At 37.5% G+C, this 21,352-nt stretch overlaps 1 protein-coding gene across 2 annotated transcripts in view; it reads right to left on the reverse strand.

Annotated features, from left to right (window-relative positions):
- Positions 1 to 709: 709 nt before the first annotated feature.
- The window catches only part of LOC126246465 (terpene synthase), a 42,857-nt gene continuing 22,214 nt past the window's right edge, over positions 710 to 21,352 (reverse strand). For both annotated transcript variants that reach the window (XM_049948398.1, XM_049948397.1), the window contains exons 5-6: positions 20,671 to 20,773; positions 710 to 3,362 (exon numbers count right to left, since the gene is read on the reverse strand). In XM_049948398.1, the coding sequence (XP_049804355.1) occupies positions 3,130 to 3,362; positions 20,671 to 20,773 (336 nt within the window). In that variant the 3' untranslated portion in view covers positions 710 to 3,129. The remainder of the gene's footprint in view (positions 3,363 to 20,670; positions 20,774 to 21,352) is intronic.

Genomic DNA, 21,352 nt, shown 5'->3' on the forward strand with positions numbered 1-21,352 from the left:
TCCATTATGAATAGGAGCATCAATTTACCACTTGTGCATTTTTGGCAACAGTACATGATTAGTCTGCAGCAATCAGTACACTTGACTGACACATAGGAAAATACAATTTTGATCTCGTTAATATGCTTTGCCCTATCACCACCCGATTGTTCTCCAAATTTGTAAAATGTGAAATGTTGGCACTGATGGCTGATTTAGTGATTGAATTTGGCTCTCTTTACAAACCTGTGTGCATTGTGCAATATTCTGCTAAATGCCCTCACAAGAGAATGGTTTGCTGAAGTGTAATTTCTTTCTTAGATAAAATTACAAAAACTGTATTAAGTGCTTTAATAAGAGCTAAGAAGCTACTTCGTATTTTACTTAACCTAGTTGAGATGTCACTAGCCGTTTGATTCCACATATCATTATGTTCAATATACATTGGATATTTGGACAAAAAGCTTCTGACTGCTTTGCCTTTCACCTCAATGCGTGGTCTTCTGGCATTTTGGGTCAACGTGACCTCTGTGTGTCCAGTCATCCTATGCTGCATTTGTTTTATGGGTCCAGGAAATATAACATTTGATATTCCCATTTCTTTTTCGAGACAGGCGTGAATGGGAAAGTTACAAAAACACCAAGCACATGGGGAGCAGAACAGAGCATAAGTTACAGAGCAAAAGAATGTTGGTAGAAGAATTAAATTAACAAAATACTAAACTAAAAGTTTCCAGAAACATACAAAGTGTTCCTTTGTTTATTCAATATATGGAAAAATTGTGTGGTACATTTAACACTACAATTGTGAAAAGTCCTGGCTTTCTTACTAACGTGATATGCACCTGTACCTGAAATTAACTATCTACTTTTATACCAATTCATGTTCCGCCTTACAAAACATACTACCCTCTGGAAGTAAAGCATTGGTTTTAACACAGGTACTACTATCAAACACGATTGATATCAATTCCACAATAAGCAACACTGAATTACTCTCATGTTAAAAAGTTGCAAGCGACATGCATTTTACAAATTCAGTTTGGAAACAGAGACACTAATGTTTTACTAACACAGACAGTACAACAAAATTTTAAATGTGGTAAGGAAAATTCTTGCAAAATGCAAATACCTTAGGAGTAAAGGAGGCAACTCACCCAATAGTAGAAGTGTTGGGTAATTGACTAGCACCCAAAAAAGCCCCCTTTGTTTTAATAATGCAGGAGACAACTCAATGAAGAGCAGGAAAGAGAGGAGGCTAAACATAAGGCCCAACATATTCTCAAATATGTTCCAGTTGTAGTAGCAAAATCTACAAAAGTACTGACTGTACCAGAATCAACATTTTCTAAAACTTAGGCAAGTAGATAGAGCTATTAAGATTTTAGAACTTGACAAAGTAATTGTATATTTATATTTCTTATATTTTTTTGACATGTTTTAAAACTATTAAATATTTTAAATGGAAAACAGTAAAGTGATTTTTTCATTGTTTTGTGTGTGCCTGATGCCATTTCAACACTTCTACTTGACGAGTTCTCTCTTTTAACCTTAAATTATATACAAAGAAAATTTTTACAATCAACTTGTGGTTTTGATAATGAGGTAAAATTAGTACACCACTAGCATAGACGGATATGATTATATGGGCACTGTCTCTAATATGAGCTGTATGGAGCACAGTAAACTCTAAATTTAATTTTCTTCTCAACTGTGGACAGTGAGGCCTGCTTGTAACATGAGCAAAACTACAAACTGTACACTTTACACCACTCTTTAAATGGTGACTACAATTTTGAGGAAACAATTTACCTGTGGAAAGATTATGGTCTTCGTTTTTCTGCCATAGCCAGACACACTATTAAGCGCAGGAAATGGAATTTCACTAAAACTCAAAGCACCCAGTGTCACAGAGCTTCCCACCTTTACAATAAAGGTTGTGGACAAATCTAGGAGGATGTCATTGGGCACCATAGAAAGGTGTTTTGCCACTATCAACAACCTTATTTTATTACCGACTGCCTTTAAGCTTGCTTTTGCAAGACATGTCTGAGTCAGTGGGCATTTGTCTCATGGCACCAAAATATATTTACAAAATTTTAGACAAACATTCTCGTGTATAAAAAGCATAGTAAAAGATGTTGAAACTTTTACAAAATGAGCAAAACAAACCAGAAAAGCTATAATGATATTTGTTAAAATTGTGATGTGGAGATAGAATGATATTAAATGAACAGACTATTACAGAGTGCGTGGAAATGTCAGCACAGAAGATAAGTCACTTACTAGAATGAACATAATTTCGAGAATAAACTGACAGATGTGAAGCTCTCTGAAGAAGTATTAAGGGTCTGTATGAACCAAAGGGCAGCGATGTGCATTAGAGTGCAGTGAAATGTATTGTGAAGATTGGAAGTGCTAGGTAAAGATTTCCCACTTAACAGATCTCAGTATAATTTAGAAACATAAGAAAAATACAATGACAAAGACATAAATAGGACACACAAATGAAAGAATGGAAATTAATATAAAATCTCGACTTCGACATGACTACTGCAGTAAAATTGACAAATTGTTTATCACAGGCAGTGACCTTGCACACACTTAGATCATGCTGCTCTCACAGCTGCTATTGTCTGAAAATAATGCTTTGAAACAATAAATTATTCATAACAATGTTGCTACCTAATCTATCCTCTAAACTGCTACAAGCCTGTATATATAATGGAATGTTTTAAATATTGTCATCTTATACACGCTTTGATTCACCACTAATGGCATTTAATACTGATATTCTGCAACTATGTTCCAAAACTCAAAAATAGGTATAGTAAATAGGCTGCAACTCAAATGTATTCACGATATAGCCTCTTTCGCTGCAAAATATTTTGATAAGAAAGTTGGTGTCATTTTTCATAGCTCACAGCCTTGTATGTTGAAACTTTCTTACAATGTTTTAGTAGAGTTTTGGAACATACAGTTTGCAAGTTACATATATTTTTAAGACTTATATGTTAGGCTTCTGCGGTTTAACAAAAAAGTAATTTCATTCGACACATCACAACAGTCATAAATAAAATAACTTATACAGTTTTACTAAACTCTGAGAAAAACAAACAACAGTTCATTACACAACACAACTCTGATATTTTATTCAGTGATAGAAACTCGTCGCTTTGCTTGCGCACCATTTTTCCATGTCAACAGCGCATCAAGAAGAGCTTCCATTAAGGGGTTGCCTCCCAGCCTTTCCACTTCTGCCCTGGCTTCAATATCCAACTGCTCCAATGTCTGTCGTGTATAATCAAAGGATCCATACTTTTCAAGCAAAGTAATACAGTACTTTTTTACTTCAACATCGTGTGTTCTCTGCCGTAATATATCTGAATTTTTCTTAAGGAAACTAAATGGATTAGCAGAACACATTAAACTAGGCATTTAATGTTAAAGCTAGTTTTGTAAGGATTCAATAGTAATCACTACATTACAGGATTTGATTTGCAACTTATCAGCTACAGACTGAAACAGTTGCTACGAATAACTATTCAAGAAAAATAGTCTGTGTCAAGTAACATGAGGTATTAGCAACTTCGTGATGAATGAAACAATACATATAAACATGCTTCTGATGAAATGTATTTAAAGAATAAGGTATTATGCAGTGCGGTTGAAATACTAAAAACTTTCATGTTATTGCACAGCGTGCCTGGAGGAAAAAGCTGAGTATAGGAACTTATAACAAACCAAGATTTCTGGGTTTCTAGATCAACCGAAGTTTATGTTATCATCATGAGTTTACCAAAATTTGTGATTCCACCTGTAATCACCAATGTTTATTCTGACTTCAGTTGTAACATACAAGATTCACGGGCTTTACGTAAGTACGCTATACTGTGAAGTATTTATGTAATTACACTCTTTTGCATATTTGTTTGTAATAATTGTTTACAATACTTTAACATGTTTTTGGTCACTACTTTGTGGAATTATTACAGAACAAAACTTGTTCATCCCATGAATAGTCACAGCCAAATGATTTTGGGTCCATGAAAAATGTAATTTGTTTTCTATTTCTTTTTATCAGTTACAAGCTGTTCCCAGCCAGGCTTTGCTGTGGCTGAGTCTACTTACAGGGTAAAGAAAGAAAAGGGAAAGCACATGTTTCTAATATGAATGGGAATGGGAGACGCATCCAAATCTCCTTCTGTCCCCTGTCTCTGTCCATCTCCTCTTCCCCCTTTCTTTGTACATATCCTCCTCCTTCCCACTCTCTCTCTCTCTCTCTCTCTCTCTCTCTCTCCGTCCATTTCTTCCCACTCCTCTATCCACCTCCCCTCCTCCCCCTCCTATCCCCTCTGACCTTCAACCTTCTTTATTGTTACTGCAAAATCAGATTCTGCAGTAGTTTCTAATTTTCTAATCATAAACCAATACAGCATAAATACAACTTTCCTGTTTGCTAACATTTCACCACTTTACATTTGTATTTTAAATCTACATTTCACTATTTTATATTTATATTTATTTGTTAAAAAATATTTGTTCTACATGTGTCTAAATGTTTATTTCAGTAACATGCACAAACTTGAAGTACATAGAAAAGTACACCGAGGTTTTTGGTAACAACATTTTCCCTTTACATATTAAGAATTGGGTACCTAAAAACAGTCCCATATTAAAATTCAATGTTGTGTCAAAATTTCAAAGCAATCAGTGAAGAACTTCCATATACTGCAGATTTTGAAGAAATGAACATGTATATTTGTACTTACAGTAATACTCCTTTTCACACTTTTCAGCAGTCTGACCCAAAAGAGCTCGAAGTACAGGAAAGCACAGCAAACACAATATGTGAAAATGAATGAATTACTGTCATTCTCTTTATACTGTTCAAAATATGAAATGAAAACAATTTCAATATTGTCTTTTTTAAAAAAATCCTAAGTAATTAATTGTTTTTGTTTCTTCCTAACAGCAATTAGTTCTACTTGTCTCTCTATAGTACACGAAACATCAATCACAAAGGCAGTGGCTGAGTGCTGTCGCAGGCAAACACGCATACGGGTTTCCCTCTTTGTTTCGATCATGTCCAATGGTGTTAATACAACATGCAGCAAAAACCTTTTGGGTTCCGGTGTGAGAATTATTATTAATAACCACTATAAAATTACAGTAAATAAAACTGGTAACACAATATTTATTAAAACACTAAAGCTGGCACGAAATCTACAACTTGTTACCAAAACAGTGGTCACTTGATTTGATGATGTCCTGGGTGAGAAAAAGGGTGGAAATTGTCATAATGTTATGGACCACCTTGAGGAGGATTGTTTATGTTTGAAATCAGGTCATACCAACCTACAAAAGCGTATGTAGTATGAATCAGAGTGTTTCACATGGATGTAAGAATGATTCATGACAGCTCCTTATAGAGACGGCTGTCTTCCAAAGCAGTGTTCATTTGTACTAATAATTGAAATTAAATTAAAGCTGCCGTAATACAACACAAAGAGCAGAAGGAAGGTTGCTACTATAGTCACATTTGTCAGATCATGATTATTGTTAAGACAGTGACTAGACATACCTCTCCACCACTCCAAACACTGCAAACCTATAATACAGGTGGCCATGACCCCACATGCTAACAATGAAAATCTTGCTTACCACGTTAACACTACATTACATGATCAATAATTCTGTATATAGTTTCTGTTTTCTGCTTTGTTCCAAGGCTGATTTTATGCAGAAACTGTAAGCGTTCCGTATCGCAAATCTTCATAAGTTTTTGACTGAATACTTCAAAATTTTGGCATAATATTGCATTGGAATATACATTTTATACAACTACTTTCAAATATGTGTAACATTAAGTAAGTACCTAAAACCTCACATGTATTAGAATGTGATGTGTCAAAATTTCAAAGCAATCCATCAAGAACTTTTGGAGATTAATAATTTTGAACAAATGAACATTTAAATTTTTATTTATATAGATAACTAATGCCACAAGGACATTATTATTTTCCAATTTTAATTTACTTAATGCCAAGTGAAACATTATTGTTCATCAAATTAAGAATTACAATTACATATCAAAAACATGTTCAGTTTCTTCAAAAACAATTTATTATGCTGTAAAAGTAATATATCAAGAAACCTCGTGATGTGGCATATCTTTATATTTTACTTTCTATTTTATGATTACATCAAGTAACTTTTATTACTGATTTTATTTTTTGTAACCATATTTTTTTTTTATTATTTGAATGTGTACTGTCTGTAAAATTGGATGCGATTACAAAACATTTTTGACTCTACAACTTCTAGAACATTCTGGAAAACAGAGATATGATACACAGAACTGAGTGCACGCCAAATAAGGGATTCTGCAGTCCACATCAGTCTGAAAATCATACCTGTCTCTGTAAGCACCTGTACTCTGCACACAGTATGTGTTTTGGTTCAAAAAGTGCTGTACAACAGCTCTTTTGTGTAAAAATGTATATGGTGTACTACACTTTTGTTGCCACACAAAACGTGAAATAAAATGAGAAGAAATTTTTTAAAATAGTGTTTTCACTGGAGAATTTAAAACACTAGGATCTAATCAGCTATCAAAATGATGAACACTGCATTTTCAACAAAGGAAAGATGAGTACTTATTTCACAATCATAGCATTCATCAAAGACAATAATATGAAAAGAACAGATTGCTACTCACCACACAACAGAAATGTTGAGTTGAAGACAGTGAGGCGTAGTGCCGTATAACGATCCTGCCTTGGAGGCGGTTAAGTGGGAGATTGTCTCAGAGCTGGATAGTGACAGATGGTGACGCGAGATTGGACGCGCACATAGTTTATGTGTCAGCTGACAGAGGACAATATTGGATAGCGGGACTGTGATTTTAGTTTCGATTGTGGCCACTGGAGTGCACTAAAGTAATAGAATGTTTTTCATAAACTGTTCTAGTATTTTCATAAAGTGTTATTATGTCTTTGTGTGTATGTAAAATGTTATAAATGTGTTTTAGCAGTATGAATGATGCGTGAGTGTGGTTTAAGGTTAATATGAAGATAATTGTTTAACGAGTTATGTAGTAGGATTTAGTGTGGGAACATTCTGAAGAAGTATGGATATGGACAAAGAGGATTTTCGTAGAATAGATTTGTAAAGTAAGTTTATGGTAAAAGGACAGTTAATTCAGGTATAAATAACAATAGTAAATAATTTTATGCATAAGCAAAACTTCAGCTTACTAGATAATTACGTCGATAAAAAGTGCAGTCGTTAGGTTTACTATTTTGCGATTGGTTATTGATGAAAAGCGCGGACTGATGCGGGGAAAGTGTTGTTTTGCTATTGGCTGTTGAGTAAACTGACCAATGGTGAAGCAATATTCTTTGCGCACCTTTCTCTGCTCGTACAGAAGACATAGAGTATTCTAGAGAAGAGTGGGAGCCTAGCCATGAAACAGTTCGGACATGTGTAGTAGTAGTTCCGATGGAAATAATAAGTTGCTGGATCTAGCAGTGTTTCATACATCAAAAGTGTAGTAAAGTGACGGCATAACTATTTCGATGGCTGTGTAGAAATTTCGGAATTTTTAAGTGAATTTTGTGAAGAGAAAAGACATGAATTCCGCGTGGCGTATTGAGGAGGTCGGTGGCTAAAAACTGTGACTGCATTAGGTACCGACAGACGTAATATTTGGCGAGCATTATCAATAAAAAAAAAAAAATCAGTATTTTTGTAGCTATTACGTTTTCGGGAAATGCAACACCATAAACTTGCTAATGTGAGTGAAAGGGTTTGTGAGTGACTGTGTTAAGACTAGCACGGGCTTGGCAGTGATACTTGTTCACCTAAGTTTCAGAATAAATTAATTGAGGACAAAATTTCCAACCTTTCATTTCGTGTTTCTCCCGAAACATAGATTAGTGACTTAAATTGCAGCCTGGTTCACGTCGAAGTACATTAGGTTTCACTCGGCTTTCCTATTGATGATCTGTTGAGACAATGTTCACAGGTAGGTCTGTCATAAAGGGACGGAAAGAACCGCACCGCCGCAACAGGCATAGCAAAAAGACTACTAAACATGTTAAATTTTGGCCAGAAGGCCTTAATTTGAAATAGACAACATACACACACACACACATTCACATGAACGCCTCTCACACATACATGGCCACTGTCTCTGGCTGCTGTGTTCCCGCAATGAGAGTCTAAATCCGAAACATAGTAACATTCTTGTACATAGGAGTCATGACAGATAGAAAACTAAGGAGAAAACAGATGACACCCATTAAAAAATTTAATATGTGCTGCGACAGAAGGTGGTGGTATGATAACAAAATTGGAAATGATAGGTTGTGGAAAACTCGGAGAGTGAAATGAAGAGATTCATTAGCAATTTCTGGGAAACATCTGATAAAAATATACAAAAATGGGTGTGCATGAAATACAAGAAATTATTCATCATCATTCCATTATGAAATAAGATTAATATTGTATATAAATGGAACAGAACTATAATTTTTTTATAATCTGTAATTTAATAGGATGAATGTGGTAGGCTATGCTGTATGAAAGCAATCGATGAATGAGGTTCATTAGGTCCAAGAAAGCAAGGGAAGCCAAGGCCAAAGAACTTTTACAAACAGTGAACAGTGCACATTTTCATAACGGGCAACAGAGACTGGTAAACAGTGACATAAACAATGTGAAAGGCTGTTTTGAGTGCAGTATATGATGTTACACCCTAATTTTCGTTCCTTATAGGTACAAGTACTTTGATGAGGTGGAACAGTTTATAAAGCACAGGAAATTACACCATGACCTTTCCTTTCACCCCTTCAATATGTTCCTGGCTTTAGTCCTAGCTATTGAAAACAGATTTCCTGCAAATGGACTGCTTCTGAAGTTTTGCAGTGTCATCCTCCTGTCCCTCAATATAGATTAACCATTACTGTTCACCACAGAACAGTGAGAGGCAAATTTTGGAGTGAATGCATCACAGGCATTGTGGATGACCTCTGTCACATGGTCCACCCACTTCTAGTCATTATCACAATGTTCTGTCACAGTCTGTTGATGAACAACATTCAGTTAACATGATTGGGCCCCATTTTTAGGTCATCATTCAGATACTGGTCTCTGTACTAGATGGATTAAGACAAGAATCAGTCCCTGGAATTACATCAACTACAACTTCCCACAAAGCAGCATCTGCAAAGGCAGGGGAGCATTTTGTGAGATCTGTAGTGGAGAACAATGGATGGCTTGACCATAACATCCGCAATTTTCATCAACTGCTACTTTCCACACTACTATGTCCAAACCTCTAGCATTTAAAATGCCTTAGAGGAGGTGGTAAGAAAAAGACTTATTTTTCAGCCATATAAAGTGTGTCTTATGCTTCTCAGGTAACACTAATCTACAGAAAGGTAGCACAAATGAACAGCTTTCTACAATGTGCCATCAACATTTTTCATTAGATTCCTTATCTATGTGACAAATTATAGTTACCATTATTACTGCAGTTCTGATCCCGTTATGTCCATTACATCTCACGATGTCCTGATACATTCACTTGAGCTGACTTTAGTTTGACTGTTGGGTAGTCTTTAAGTTTTTGCTTTTCCTTAATTTGGTTAACTTGTAGAGCTGCTGTTGCCTCAGTGAAAAAAGAGCAATTTCTTAGTTATTTCTACATCTACATCAACATATATACTCCTCTAGCCACCAAGTGGTGTGTGGCGGAGGGCACAATTTGCGCTGAAGTCATATTTCCCCCCTCTGTTCCACTCGCGGATCGTGCAAGGGAAAAAAGACTGTCTGAACACCTCAGTACGAGCTCTTATTACCCTTATCTTTGAATGATGATCATTACAGATTTGAAAGTTGGTGGTAATAATATATGCTCTACATCCTCGGCAAAGATTGGATTTCGGAATTTAGAGAGCAGCTCTTTCTGTTTAGTGCGCCGTCTATTTGCAAGTGTGTCCCACTTCAAACTTTCTATGAGATTTGTAACGCTCTTGTGATGGCTAAATGTACCAGTCACGAATCTTGCCGCTCTACTTTTGACCTTCTCAATCTATTGAATCAGAGCCAACTGGTAAGGGTCCCACACAGATGAACAATACTCCAACACTGGATGAACTAACGTACTGTAAGCTATTTCCTTTGTTGAAGGACTGCATCGCTTCAGGATTCTCCCAATAAACTGCAATCTAGAGTTCGCCTTATCCGTTACTTGTGTAATCTGATCATTCCATTTGAGATCATTTCAAATAGTCACACCCAGATGCTTGCCTGATGTTACCACTTCCAAAGACTGATCATTTATTTTGTACTCATACATTAATGGGGATTTTCGCCTTGTTATACGCAGTAGGTTACACTTACTAATGTTGAGAGATAACTGCCAGTCATTACACCACGCATTTATTTTCTGCAAATACTCACTGATTTGTTCACAACTTTCGTGTGATACTACTTTCCTGTAGACTGCAGCATCATCAGCAAACAGTCTAAGGCTGCTGTCAATACCATCAACCACGTCGTTTATGTAAATCATAAAAAGCAGAGGACCTATTACGCTGCCCTGGGGCACACCCGAAGTTACTCTTGTTTCTGTTGAAGTTACCCCGTTCAGGACGACGTACTGCTCCCTGTCTGTTAGAAAACTTTCTATCCAACCGCATATGTCATTGGATAGACCGTAAGCGCACACTTTTTGTAGCAAGTGACAGTGGGGAACCGAGTTGAACGCCTTTCGAAAGTCGAGAAATATGGCATCAACCTGGGAGCCGGTATATAGAGCCTGTTGTATATCATGCACAAAGAGGGCCAGCTTTGTCTCGCATGACCGCTGTTTTCTAAATCCGTGCTGGTTTCTGCAGATGAGCTTCACAGAGTCTAGAAAGGTCATTACGTCTGAACACAAAATATGTTCCATGATTCTACAACAAATCGATGTCAGTGAAATTGGCTGGTAATTATGTGCATCCAATTTTCTACCCTTTTTACAGATTGCTATGACCTGGGCCTTCTTCCAGTCCCGTGGAACTTTCCACCGTTCCAATGATCTCTGATAGATGACGGATAAGAATGGTGCTATATTTGTAGCATAGTCAACATAAAATCTTACGGGGATACCGTCAGGGCCAGATGCCTTCCTGGCGTCTAAGGATCTCAACTGTTTTACAATCCCAGATACACTAAACATTACGTCAGCCATCCTTTCGTTTGTTCGATAATTCAAAGGGGGAATGGTGCTGCAGTCCTCTATCGTAAACGAGTTTTTGAAAGCTAGGTTTAGAATTTCGGCCATCTGTTTATCATCATCAGTTAAATTACCCATACTGTCTGCAAGAGAAGGTATTGAATTATTTGTCGCATTCATAGATTTCATGTACGACTAAAATTTTTTGGGGTTATTTTTAGAATTTGCAGATAAAATATTGCTTTCAAATTCGTTAAAAATGTCTCTCATTGTCCTGACAGGTGCTTTCATTTCGCATCATTTCTGTTTGTCAGCGGGGCAGTGACTTCATTTAAAACGACTGCAAAATTCTCTGCTTTCTCAGCAACTTCCTAATATGTTTGTTGTACCAAGGTGGATCCTTTCCCTCCCCTATAGTTTTGCTAGACACATACTTCTCTAGCACATGGTGGACAAAACCTTTAAATTGCGACCAAAGATGCTTAATATCTTTGTGTCCCGCGGTGAGAATGCTTGGAACTGACTATGAAGATATTCATTAATGATACTTTTATTTGCTTTCCCAAATAAGAAAACTTCTTCCACTGACATAGAAGCCACAACAACATTATGGTCGCTAATACCTTCTCCTAGATTAACTTCCTCAAAAAGATCAGGTCTGTTTGTCGCCAAGATATCTAATATGTTCCCATCTCGAGTTGGTTTTCTAACCAATTGCTCACAGTTGTATGTTGAGAGTGCTCCTAGAATAACTTCACACGAATCTTTGCTTCTGCCCCCTGTGATAAACGTGTAATTTTCCCAGTCAATGGATGCTAAAGTCTCTACCTATAACTAATGGATAATTTGGATATTTACTTCCTATGTACTCCAGACTTTCCCTGAAATGCTCTGCAACATTTGTTGCGGATGCTGCTGGTCTATAAAAACATCCTAATACAATGGTCAATCCTTGTCTGACAGCTTTATCCAGACTTATTTCCCAGTCCGACGCAGTATCGATCTCAACTGCATTTAAACAGCTTTTAACTGCAATGAACACACCACCTCCCATAGCATCAGTCCTATCCTTCCTAAACATTGTCCAACCAGAGTTCAAAATTTCACTGCTTTTTATGTCTGGTTTCAACCAGCTTTTGGTACCTAATACAATATTGGCATTACTACTGTTTATTTCGAAGATTAACTCAAGGATCTTGCTACAGACACTTCGACAACTTACTAACATGAGATTAAGCATATTTAATTCCTTTGGAATGACCTGTTTAGGCAAATTAACAATTTTTACAGTTGGCACACCCACATCAGTGTCATGAACTGGTAATTTTTTGGGCCACCAGTTTGTTTCCCATGGGGAGGAACCTAATCTAAAACACACCCATGTGCATGCCACAAGTACTGTGCTAACCATGTAACTGCTCTTCCTGTGTGTAGTGCACCCCTGATCTATTGAGGGGTGTTCTACAACCTTCCACTCCATAGCGTAGGTCGAGGAATCTACAACCATTCTCGTCACAGAGTCAACGTAGCCTCTGGTTTAGATTCTCCACTCGACTCAAAACCAGAGGACCCCGGTCCACCCTGGGTACGATGCTGCAGATCGTCAGCTTGGCTTTCACTCCTCAAGAGATGGAGGCCGCCTTCACCAATTTAGCCAGCCGTCGGAAGCACCCAAGGATTTCCTCGGAACCCCGACGACAGGCATCGTTGGTGCTGACATGCGCAACAATCTGCACCCCGCACGCTCGATAGCCGCCGAAGAGCCTCTACCACATCCTTGACAAGGCCTCCCAGCAAGCACACCAAGTGAACATTGGACTTTGGACTTCGTCCCCCCCCCCCCCCTCCTGCACATCTAGTGCAGCAGAGGCTGCCCCAGGCACCCCATCCCCACCACACCTCAAGGTGGCACTCTGGAGCTTGTTGACTGTGGCGAACAAAGCTTCCCGGTGTGTTTGGACTTTGGCCAACTCCTCCTGCATCCGCACACAACAGACACAGTCCCTATCCATCTAGCTAGTAACTGACTTACTATAAAAAAACTTAAGGAAACCTACTGTCACACAAGGTCAACAGCTACACTCTAGTTGGCAGAAAGGACACTCAAAAAAATTTATGGTAGAAGCAAGATCTGGTGCTTATTTTCCTGCTAGGGGCTATTTAAAGAATACTAAAGAATAAGACAGTGACCTACAGTAAACTGCTAGGGACTATCTAGTGAATATAATAAATGAATTAAACAGTGACCTACAGTAAGCTGCCCCTACTGATTATCCCTCGTATTTGTAATTTAAACAAGTGTTTACATACACGCGAAAGTGACTTAGTAAAACTATAAAAACTGCTACCTCAAATGTACCCAGCCTAAATGACATTAATAAATGTAAAGACTGGGTATTTGTACTCTGACAGATGCAGATACAAAACAAAACCTTTAGCTAACAATAAGAGTTCAGAATGTAAAGCAGAAATACAAATTCTACTTTATACGAACCGATGGGCTTACAGTACACTATCACTAAAGCCCACAACAAGCTAAGGAATTTAAGCAGATGGCAAGGGGAGTTTTAGCTTTCTGCTAACTAAACTGTATGTAATAAGGGCTCCGAAGTTTTATTGTAACACTGATTTACTCAGATATTGTAGTGTAATACTAATTTACCACGTATTATATGTTTAACTGTTAACGGTTGCAGGTTGCGCTAGTCAAACGTATACTAGTGAGGTTAGAAATCACTGTCAGTATCACTATTCCTAATAAAACGTATAAAAACTGCTACCTTCAATATATTGAGTGTAGTATTGTACACTAACTTAAACTAATTAACTCTTGTATTGATAATGTAAACAAACGTTTACGTTCACACGAAAAATAACCTAATGAAACGTATAAAAACTGCTACCTTCAATGTATCGAGCCTAAATGGCACTAATAATCACAAATACTAAGTATTGTGCACTGAATTAATTGATAATCCTGCGTATTCAACGTCAGTTAAGAATGTAAACAAACGTTTGCGTACACCCGGAAACTGTCCTAAATAGAAACTTCACTTATCTTATTCAGATGCAAATAAAAACTGTGTATCTGACACCAATGCAAATAAATACTATAGAATACACAGCAAAAATGATTAATTACTAGCTAAATTACTTATCTTGCAACACAGCAAACGAAAAGCACTCATAGCTGGCGTCAGGGCTGCCAGGGCGTCACTAATTTGGTGAAGTTAAGTGTACCAATCAAATGAACAAATCTTCTAAAACATTGCTTACATATAATGATGCTTTATCAGATATTTCTTCTTCACATTTTATTCCTAAAAATTCATTCTGTAACATGGGGCGTGTTCTGCTCGGGTGAGTACCTAATCAAGCTCTCATTTGTTTGGGTACTTTTACTCCATCACGGTACACCCATTCTGCATTGAGCATTTTTAGTTGTGATGTATCCAGACAATGTTATTCCCACAAAATGCATATGCAATAACTGAATATTTAGTTCATTTGAACTGCAGCAACCTATATAGTACATCCAGTTGTGCCTGGGAAAGCCTTATACAAATGAGGTGTGGTACAGTAAGTTTCCCATAGGTTGCTTGCTAATAACATTTTTGCTTCAACAGCTATCCACGCATTTAGCACTAGTGTGGTCGTTATTTTTTTGAATTTGGTGTTTCTTCATACACTCCCCCTAGTTTCTTTCCTTTTATTTTATGAAGACTTTTAAAATCTATTTTCTTGAAACTTGAGACAAGGAACCCATGCGCAGTGGCCGAGAAGTTCCGTCATATCACTATGTGTTGCTGGTTGCTGCTTATGCATGTGCTAGACTCTAGACTGCTGTCATTAAGAGTGATCCTCATACAATGTTACATAGAAATGTCAAATTATTTGAACACCCCCCCCCCCTTTCTTTGCATGTTTTGATAATGGGCTAAATTTCATTAAAATTAATTAATATTAACCCCTACCAAAAATATATTTAAATGTGAGAAATTTAAGTACTACTGTGCAACAGACAAAACTAAATGTATGAATGTAGCATAAATCAATATTAGTTTAGCCTTTTTTCCTTTAAAAATCATGCTATTGTCTCTAGTGATCTTGCGCACAATACAAAATTAATTCTTTTTGTTCTCCATTGGCTGTTAATACCCCATTCAAAATCTTACATTACTCCTCTTTCCACTGTATTATATGTCACCATAAGAGTTTTCACAGCCTGTTTGGCACTAAGATAGAAAATATTTGAATCCCAAGAAAAAGAAAACTTATTTAATAAATCTAAATCTATGCTTAACTTCTTCAATGTATCTAAACTATTGACTGAAATAAACTCATATGGCTGTAGAGTGAAAATTTCATTCTGGAAACTTCCCCAGGCTGTAGCTAAGCCATGTCTCCACAACATTCTTTCTTCCAGGAGTGCTACCGTATTTACTCGAATTTAAGCCGCACTTGAATCTAAGCCGCACCTGAAAAATGAGACTCGAAATCGAGGAAAAAAAATTTTCCCGAATCTAAGCCGCACCTGAAATCTGAGACTCGAAATTCAAGGGGAGAGAAAAGTTTTAGGCCGCACTTTCAAATCGAAACAAAGTTGGTCCATTGTAATATGAGACAATTTAGGTTGAATGAATGACGATACAGCTGTAGTAGTTTGGTTCGAGTCGTAAGCTTAGCAGTTAAGCTTTACCAGGTAGCCGTTGTTATGAGTCAGGCGCTCAGTCCGTATTTATACGGGTACCCTTCCTTTTTCACGTGCTTCGTCTGAATTGATTGCTTATTTTTCTTTGATCTGACAAGTGCAGTTCTCTTTGTTATAGGTGTTTCCGTCACTCAGAGCTGAAAATGCATTACTGTACTGTGTCATGTATTGTTTGTCGCATTCTGAAAATGAGGGTTTACGGCCTGTCGCCGCTCGCGGCATGGCTTGCTTTTGTGCACGCTACCGCCGCTTACAATTTAAAAAAAACAAAGAGAGGAATCGTCTCATTAGCGAAACAATGGCAAGAGACTGCTATTCGTTGCTACGTACACTGCTGCTTTCTTTGATAATGATCAACAAGAACCAAATAATAGACTGCGTATGATAGAAGATGTTCTGAACGAGAATTTAGCGAAAATTTTTTCCGTCTGAAAATCTTTGCAGACGCCTCTTTAGTACATTACATTATGCACAGAAATTAGAGTCATCTTAGATTTAAAAATCTAATCAATTGCCGTGCTTCATTTCTGACTGTATCACTATTAGGCATAAGAATAATACGAATATAAACATAACATGGTATGTATATTCTTCCGCGTCTGCTGTTGTCTCACTCTAGTTTCGTAGTTTATTAGGCGGACAGGATTTAAATGAGATAGCAGCAAACACGAAAGAATACATGGCAAAATGTTTATATTCGTATTATTCTAATGGTGAAGAGAATAGTGCATGTGATTCACAATTCATAAAAGTTCTTATTAGCAACCATTTCTTCTCACAGTTAGGAAAAAATTCAGAAAGCAGAGCTGGCCATATTGACAAATATCCCAAACAGTCTTGCCAGTCGGATTTTCGTAGTACATTGAAATGCTGCTACGTTCGAAAAGGAACAATACGGAATTTGTATTTACTTCGTTGGATAATGAATGAAAACGCAGTGGTCGAAACTCGGGGCGGAGAAAAAAAAGCTCGTCTTCCACCTTTTTTTTATTTATTTACTGACGCAGAGGTTTTCGTGCTAGTATTTGTCTTTGTGCCTGTGAAGCATGCCTGCGTAGCGCTACATATATTCGACGACAGAAGTTAGTTGTGGCGGCACCTACCAACATTTTTCAGAACTTCCGCTTACTTTGCACTCGATTCTAAGCCGCAGGCAGTTTTTTGGATTACAAAAACCGGAAAAAAATGCGGCTTAGATTCGAGTAAATACGGTAGTCTTGCAAGTTTCACAGGAGAGCTTCTGTGGAGTTTGGAAGGTAGGAGATGTGGTACTAGTGGAAGTAAAGCTGTAAGGAAAAGTCATGATGTGTCTGTGAAAGGCACAGGTCCCGACTTTTGAGTCTTGGTCCAGCACATAGTTTTAATCAGCCAGGAAGTTTCATTGCAGTCAATCACATGCATAAGCAGTAATAAACAACATGCAGTGATATGACACAACTTCTCTGCCACTGTGGCATAGGTTCCATGACTTCTAATTTCAACAAAACAGGTTTTAATATAATTCTTAAAACAAAAGGAAATACATATGGATGTGTGTGAAGAAACATAAAATTCGAAAAAATAAGGACTACCTTAACACAGCACATTGAGTGTTATTTATTTATTATTTTAGAATTTGTAATTTATTCACAGTACAGGCAGTTAGGCAAAAATCCCCATTGCCTTTCATGTGATATACAACATTTCACAATTGTGACCAATAGTCATCATCACTGATGCGTGCTGAAAGATTTCAACAGTGGAGGACTGGTCACCACTTACAGACTAATACCTAGCAACTGCTATCTGGGTCCCTGAGTCTAAGAATAGCAAAAGCACTTACACTTACAGCATAAAAAAGAATGTAGTCCTGCAAAGGTTCGGTCCCAATGGATTTGCCAACAGCATACCAACAAAAGAGTTGAGTATCCCTTGGGGAAGAACTTAAAGATTTTTATCAAACATTTAGCACAGATATGAAAAGCAACTCATAGCTGTATTCTATGAAGAGCTTCCAGAAGGCTGCACCACTGCAACTGAAATCTTACAGCAACTTTTAATTTCACATTTTGTGACATTTCACATCTGAAACTGTTTGACATGTTTAGAACTGACACCAACTTATTCCAAGCACATTAACGGGTATTTGAAAAATCTAGGAAGTACACAGATATTGTAAAAGAAAAAAAAAAAGAGTGTGTGTGTGTGTGTGTGTGAGAGAGAGAGAGAGGGAGAGAGGGCACACCATAGGACATTCAAGCCTGTCAAATATATGTAGATACACCAATGAAAATGGAATATCGTGTGGCGAGAGCCTCCTGGCGGGTAGACCTGATTGCCTGGTGCAAGTCTTTGTGATGCCACTTCAGCGACTTGCGTGTCGATGAGGATGAAATGATGATGATGATGAAGACAACACCCAGTCCCTGAGTGGAGAAAATCTCCAGCCCAGCCGGGTATCAAACCCTGGCTCCCTGCATGACAAGTGGCATGTTATCCACTCAGCTATGGTGGTGGACGATACACCCAATGAAGATCTTTGCTTCATTCCAAGAGGTATGGGATCAAATGATGACAACCTGATGGAAGTTGATATCAAGGAGAATGTAGGAACAACATGGGTGGATTTGCTGAATACAATGAATGGAAGAGTCCAGAGGCAGCCCTCATCCAGCAGTAAATAACAATGGATAATGGTGGCACTGAAAAATTCATGAAAATAAAATTTTATTTGCCTTATATTCAGTTTCACTGATAGTGGATGTGAAATTATTAACTCTGTAGCTTTATTCTTCCTATAGCTCAAGATTTTTTTTCCCCACTAAGCTGAAGTCTCAGTTATCTCTATGACTTTAGCCTTTAAAATTATACAAGATGAGAGCAAGTTGTTTTCAACATGTGACAATACAACTCAAAGCTCTCTTTCACTTTCTCAGTGCTACAGATTTTACAAAAAATGTTGATAGTACAGGAGAAAGCTCAATATGTAGACTAGTATATAAAGATGAAGTCCAGTACCCAAGCAACGATACTTTCAGACACAGTATAACCACCATCCTGACTGACTATTTCAGCTTAGCAGACATCATTTATGGACACGAGGTAGTGTTTTCCATAAACAAGAGGTGGGTTGCCCAACTGCCTCACAGACCACCATGGAAAAGGGGGTATGGCAGGAGTTTACAAGGACAACAAAATTATTGCAAATGACAACCAGACAGTTGTAAATGCCATGGCTAACACTGCACAAAGTCTTGCATAAAGTGTTACATACTTATGCCTATGAGGTGCAGCTGCTCAAAGCACTAAATGTAACAGACAAACCTAAGAGTGAACAGTTTCCAGTGGAAAAGTTATCCAAAATTGACATAAACAATGACTTTTTGGAAAAGACTTGTTTACAGGTAGAACAAGATCTGAAACCTACATGCAACAAACTTGGAAATAAAGACACTTGCAGAGGATAGTGTAAATTGCTGGCAATCTAAGTATTGAAGAGGAGGAGGAGGAGGAGGAGGAAGAGAAAGAATCAGTGTGTCCTCAATCTTACAAATGAAATGGAGACTGCCAATGTGTGGTGCAAAGTTATACGCAATTGCTTTGTCCATTCTTATTTAATGTGCCTACTTTCAACACTATTTACCTGGGCATGTTACAAGTGTGTGCTGTGCCACAACTGGAACACCTGCAATCAAATAGATTGCAGCTATAGGAAGTCATACTTCAGCAGATGGCGGCACTACCTCATTTATTCTCGACTATCAATTTCTGAAGGATAAGTTTATTGATAGACAGACTGAATTAAATGATTCTATTTGGTAGCTGCCACCATCATTTGGTCTCATGCCACTAGACTGCTTCCGAAGGGGTTTTATATGCTCTAGTGTACTGAACCAACATTACTGACAGGGCTGGAAGGCATGCATCTGTAACACATTTATGTCACTGTGGAGTTCGTGGGTTGTACATGGACAGAAACTGAATACCAATTGAACATTGCTTGTGTCTTTGCCAAAGAACACAATGACATGTATTAATGAGGGAACAAAACTTTAAGAGTTATCTTGACACTTGTTGAAAACCATTTGTTAATATATGAAACAGTTCTACAGTTATTAAAATCTAGAAATGTAAAGATAATTCATGGAAACCCTGTATTATATGTACACATCAGGAAAATTCCCCAGGCTAATGCTGAAAATAAATGAAGCAGAGTGCAGCATATGTACTGTATCAATATTTTATGAAGGCCTTGGATTACCATGCACTTACACAAGTAGGAGTACCCTTGAAATGTGGGACTGAGATATTTCAAATTTTACAGTCAAAATAATTTTTGTAATTACAGACAACTAGAAGAAGGGATCGGTTGGTAGGACATGTTTTGAGGCATCAAGGGATCACAAATTTAGCATTGGAGGGCAGCGTGGAGGGTAAAAATCGTAGAGGGAGACCAAGAGATGAATACACTAAACAGATTCAGAAGGATGTAGGTTGCAGTAGGTACTGGGAGATGAAGAAGCTTGCACAGGATAGAGTAGCATGGAGAGCTGCATCAAACCAGTCTCAGGGCTGAAGACCACAACAACAACAATTACAGACAGCCGTTATAGTGAGTAGTGATCATAACGAAGTTTTTAAGCAACAAAGGTGACAAACACCAACATCAACATTTCCATTATCAGTATAACTTACATACTTACAATTATTTTTAATATGTTTAAAATTAGCATGAAAACAAAAATTACATACCGTTATTCAAAAAGGATACGAATGACTTGTCTATCATCTGGTTGACTAGTTATAGCATGAATTATTGGGAAACTGAACTTTCCTTCAGTCAGGTCCTCACAAAAGCTCTTATTTTCTGAATACTGTGGATAACAATATTATACTGATACAGAAAGGTTAGTTTTTTAATCACAAAACTAAAAAAGAATGACTATTTTTAATGGTTTAAAAATAATACACCACTGTAATCATACAAATTTGTATCTATATAATAGAGGGAAACATTCCACGTGGGAAAAATATATCTAAAAACAAAGATGATGTGACTTACCAAACGAAAGCGCTGGCAGGTTGATAGACACACAAAAAAACACAAACATACACACAAAATTCTAGCTTTCGCAACCAACGGTTGCTTCGTCAGGAAAGAGGGAAGGAGAGGGAAAGACGAAAGGACATGGGCTTTAAGGGAGAGGGTAAGGAGTCATTCCAATCCCGGGAGCGGAAAGACTTACCTTAGGGGGAAAAAAGGATGAGTTACACTAGCGCGCGCACACACACACACACACACACACACACATATCCATCCACACATATACAGACACAAGCAGACTTATTTAAAGACAAAGAGTTTGGGCAGAGATGTCAGTCGAGGCGGAAGTGCAGAGGCAAAGATGTTGTTGAATGACAGGTGAGGTATGAGTGGCGGCAACTTGAAATTA

Source organism: Schistocerca nitens, chromosome 1 (assembly GCF_023898315.1).
Source record: "Schistocerca nitens isolate TAMUIC-IGC-003100 chromosome 1, iqSchNite1.1, whole genome shotgun sequence".
Lineage (NCBI taxonomy): Eukaryota > Metazoa > Arthropoda > Insecta > Orthoptera > Acrididae > Schistocerca > Schistocerca nitens.